This window comes from Glandiceps talaboti, chromosome 2, assembly GCF_964340395.1.
Source record: "Glandiceps talaboti chromosome 2, keGlaTala1.1, whole genome shotgun sequence".
Classification (NCBI taxonomy): Eukaryota; Metazoa; Hemichordata; class Enteropneusta; family Spengelidae; genus Glandiceps; species Glandiceps talaboti.
Window position 1 is genome coordinate 9,533,408 of NC_135550.1, and position 3,400 is coordinate 9,536,807.

Sequence of the window (3,400 nt, forward strand, 5' to 3'; positions counted from 1 at the left end):
TCCACCCACTCATCCACCCCCATCCACCCACTTACTCACCCACTCACTCACTCACTCACTCACTCACTCACTCACTCCCTCCCTCCCTCCCTCCCTCCCTTAATTCCACAGTTAATAGACACACAAAGTTGACAAAGCCCACATAAATCTTCGTGCAAATTGCTAAGCGTTGATAATCACACTTTCAAATTTTGTGATTATGTATTCGTTGTACATGTACTTTGAAATCTTCTAAGTTTAAAAGATCACAGCGGATAAAAACACATTTAACATTCAGTGCACTCGTACACATTCACTATCGATAGTTTGAAAAGATGTTTGGGCGAGAATGTACAAAATCGGATGAACTGTACATACAAAATAAGTTAGGGAGTTTGAGTTAAGGTTTGGTTATGGCTAGAAATTGGGTTAGACCCTCCAAGACAAAGTAGATTGCATCGTCCCCCAAAACGACCACTATTCTGCAATTGCTCAGATTTAATCTTGTACTGTACATTTACAGTGAATTTATTATGATGTTGAAAGTGTGTATACTACCACATTAGCGAGAGTATAGAGTTTCAATTAGGCGGCTCGTTGTTCTTTTATGTCGAGCACATATTTAGTGTTACAAATTACATACAAAATACAGACACTGAAAGTGTATCAAATGTTGTATTTTATCTCACTGTGAACGCAAATAAAGTTTCGTGTTTGAATGTTCTTTGTATCACCCGACAGTGGTATTGTATCATTTATATGCTTGCGCACTATAGCTGTGTCTATATTTTGCTTTATGCAATTTGTGACAAAAGACGTGTGATATGTAAAAAAAAAATCTTGCCCCTAATTGAAACTCTCTGTAGTCTCTCAAGTTTGGTAGTAGCCTATAGAAAACTTACGCATGAATATTTCGTGCAATTTTCCAAAGAAAACCAAGGTGATATCAAAGTTTAGTTCATCTAGTTTGGACAAATTGGACAGGCAATAAATCCGCAATATATAAATTAGAAAATTAGGCCTTCGCACAGAGTACTTGCTAATTGATCAAAATGTCACTCGGTATCTGCATCATCGATCATCGAGAGTAAGTTTGACTGCGCATAGTAGGGATCACGAGTTCAGCCGGTAGTAGTATTCCCTTTTGAACTCTTATCGATGGTTTTAATCTGTCTGACAAAAACCTGAAATCCCAACGATTACATTAAATATCGTGTCGTCCATATGCACCACACTATGAACACAAAAACTTGAACCGCGAACAGGAGAGTGAAAGTTAGAGATGCTCCAGTTCAGTCACAGCTCCTCTCATCTCTAGGGGAATTATCAAGTTGCAAAAGGAAACACTCCTGGAATTCATACAAAGTTTTGTTCATCTTCCGGTCACGTCCACCTGTTTTGGTGAAATCGACATACTACGTGATTTGAATGCACGAATGCTTAACCAGTTTCCGAACCTGCTTTGACATTTTTTTGTAATTAGTTTGAATCAACCAATCAAGTAAATTACATTTTATACAAACAGTTTTAATTATCTCTAATACCTCTTTGAGGCCCACTCATCTGCAACGAACCGGGATATGGAATTTAGGTTTGTTATTTTTCCGTATATATATATATATATATATATATATATATATATATATATATATATATATATATATATATATATATATATATATATATATATATATATATATATATATATATATATATATATATATATATATATATATATATATATATATAGGCTAGAACTATTCTAGTCTCGAAATATTAGTTAACATAATTCCAGACTATGCTTATTTTACATACTTGTTTGAGGGTGGATCAAGTTAAACTCGGGACGTGTGTCCTTACATGAGGCCTTATCAGTTAATATTCATACACTGGCGTTTGGAAACGTATGAGGGGCGAAATAGCATGACATGAACAATATTGTCTCAATACACAAGAATTTAATTTACGACCATGTAGTTTGCATAGTGACAATATCTTTGTGGGGACACTATGACGTCCGCAAAGCGATTAAAAGATAATCAATTACTCCACCACATTACGACGTGAATAAGAAAATGTAGAAACACGCGTTTTTAACCTCATTTTGCATGTTTAATATTTGATTAAATAGTGTCTTTCTTTTGCATTGAAATCGAGTAGTTTGTTCCGATCGATTAGGTATGCGTGCGTGCAATATAGACAGTGAGACATCACTTTTCTCGACTTGTCCAAACAGTTGTATACCTTTGAAGTGAAGATTAAACACCATTTATTGTATTATTTACTAATTTGATTATAGTTTATGAAGTTGACCTGTAAATGCCTCGGGTTAGATAACCTTAATTATTTAGTAAGATATTTATGTGTTTTCTATATGCCGAGTATGTTTAGTACAGTTGGGACTGTTTTTTAGTAGGTTATTATTCTTCGTTGATTTTAAATGATACTGATGACTGAGTATCGAGTTTTTAATGACACGGGTCATTCTACCATTCCGCAAGGCGTACCTAGGAACTGAAATTCTAATATAAATCGACAGTTAGATCACTTACTACTGCAATTGTAGTATATTAAACTGAATTGCTTTTGGATTGAGAAATTGATGTAGTGTATTTATGGCCTATCTGCTCTTATTAAACCCTCAACGAACGCTGTCGAAGCCAGTATATGAAACGACCACATCGGTCTGTCTTCATCTCACCCATCGAATACAAACACACAAATGCATTCACAAACGACTGAACTCATCGGTCGATCGATTCTCACACTGGTTGTAGTGTACACCTAAGTATTGTTAATGAAGTATAGAAACGAGTGTCTACATACCATGCGAGGCAAGCAGAACCACCGCAATCGTCAGGACAAGCACTAGTGTAACAGGCTTCATCTCTCTGATGTATTTACATTGGTTGGTGTGGCTACGGACAGCAGACTTTAGCTAGCGGACAGGGGGGCTGATGCACTCGAGTCAGCAGAAAGTTCACATATGCAGTACCTTTATACAGTGATCACGGGGTGTTGCTTTGTCAAATTGAGTAATGTTCTGGATGAGATGTTTCGCTGGCAACGCTTGACAGGATATTTAAACCAACCAATCAACGTATAGCATAGCAATTTATTATCTTCCTATTGCAGGAAAATGACGTCGCATTCTCGACCATTGTATGGCAGAAGCCAAAGAGGCCGGCGGGAGGTTAGGCAGTAAATTTCAAATCTCACAAGAATTATTTCCAAGATATGTATTAAAAACCCGACTGCACGCTTACCTGACCATGAGTTTAGATACTTGTTTATTTTCCCAATTTTCATTGAAGCAATGGTAAATATGACTAGTAACATGATCTATATATAAAATCATGAACTTCTAATAAGAAGATACTATACCAGCATGTTGAGGTTTACCAATTTCTGAAAATTTCAA

General features: G+C 36.0%; 1 protein-coding gene across 1 annotated transcript in view; it reads right to left on the minus strand.

Moving 5' to 3' along the window:
* LOC144450073 (uncharacterized) overlaps positions 1–2,966 on the minus strand; it is an 18,437-nt gene extending 15,471 nt beyond the window's left edge. Inside the window, exon 1 of the mRNA XM_078140644.1 lies at positions 2,806–2,966. Within this exon, the coding sequence (XP_077996770.1) occupies positions 2,806–2,866 (61 nt within the window). The 5' untranslated portion in view covers positions 2,867–2,966. The remainder of the gene's footprint in view (positions 1–2,805) is intronic.
* Positions 2,967–3,400: the final 434 nt, after the last annotated feature.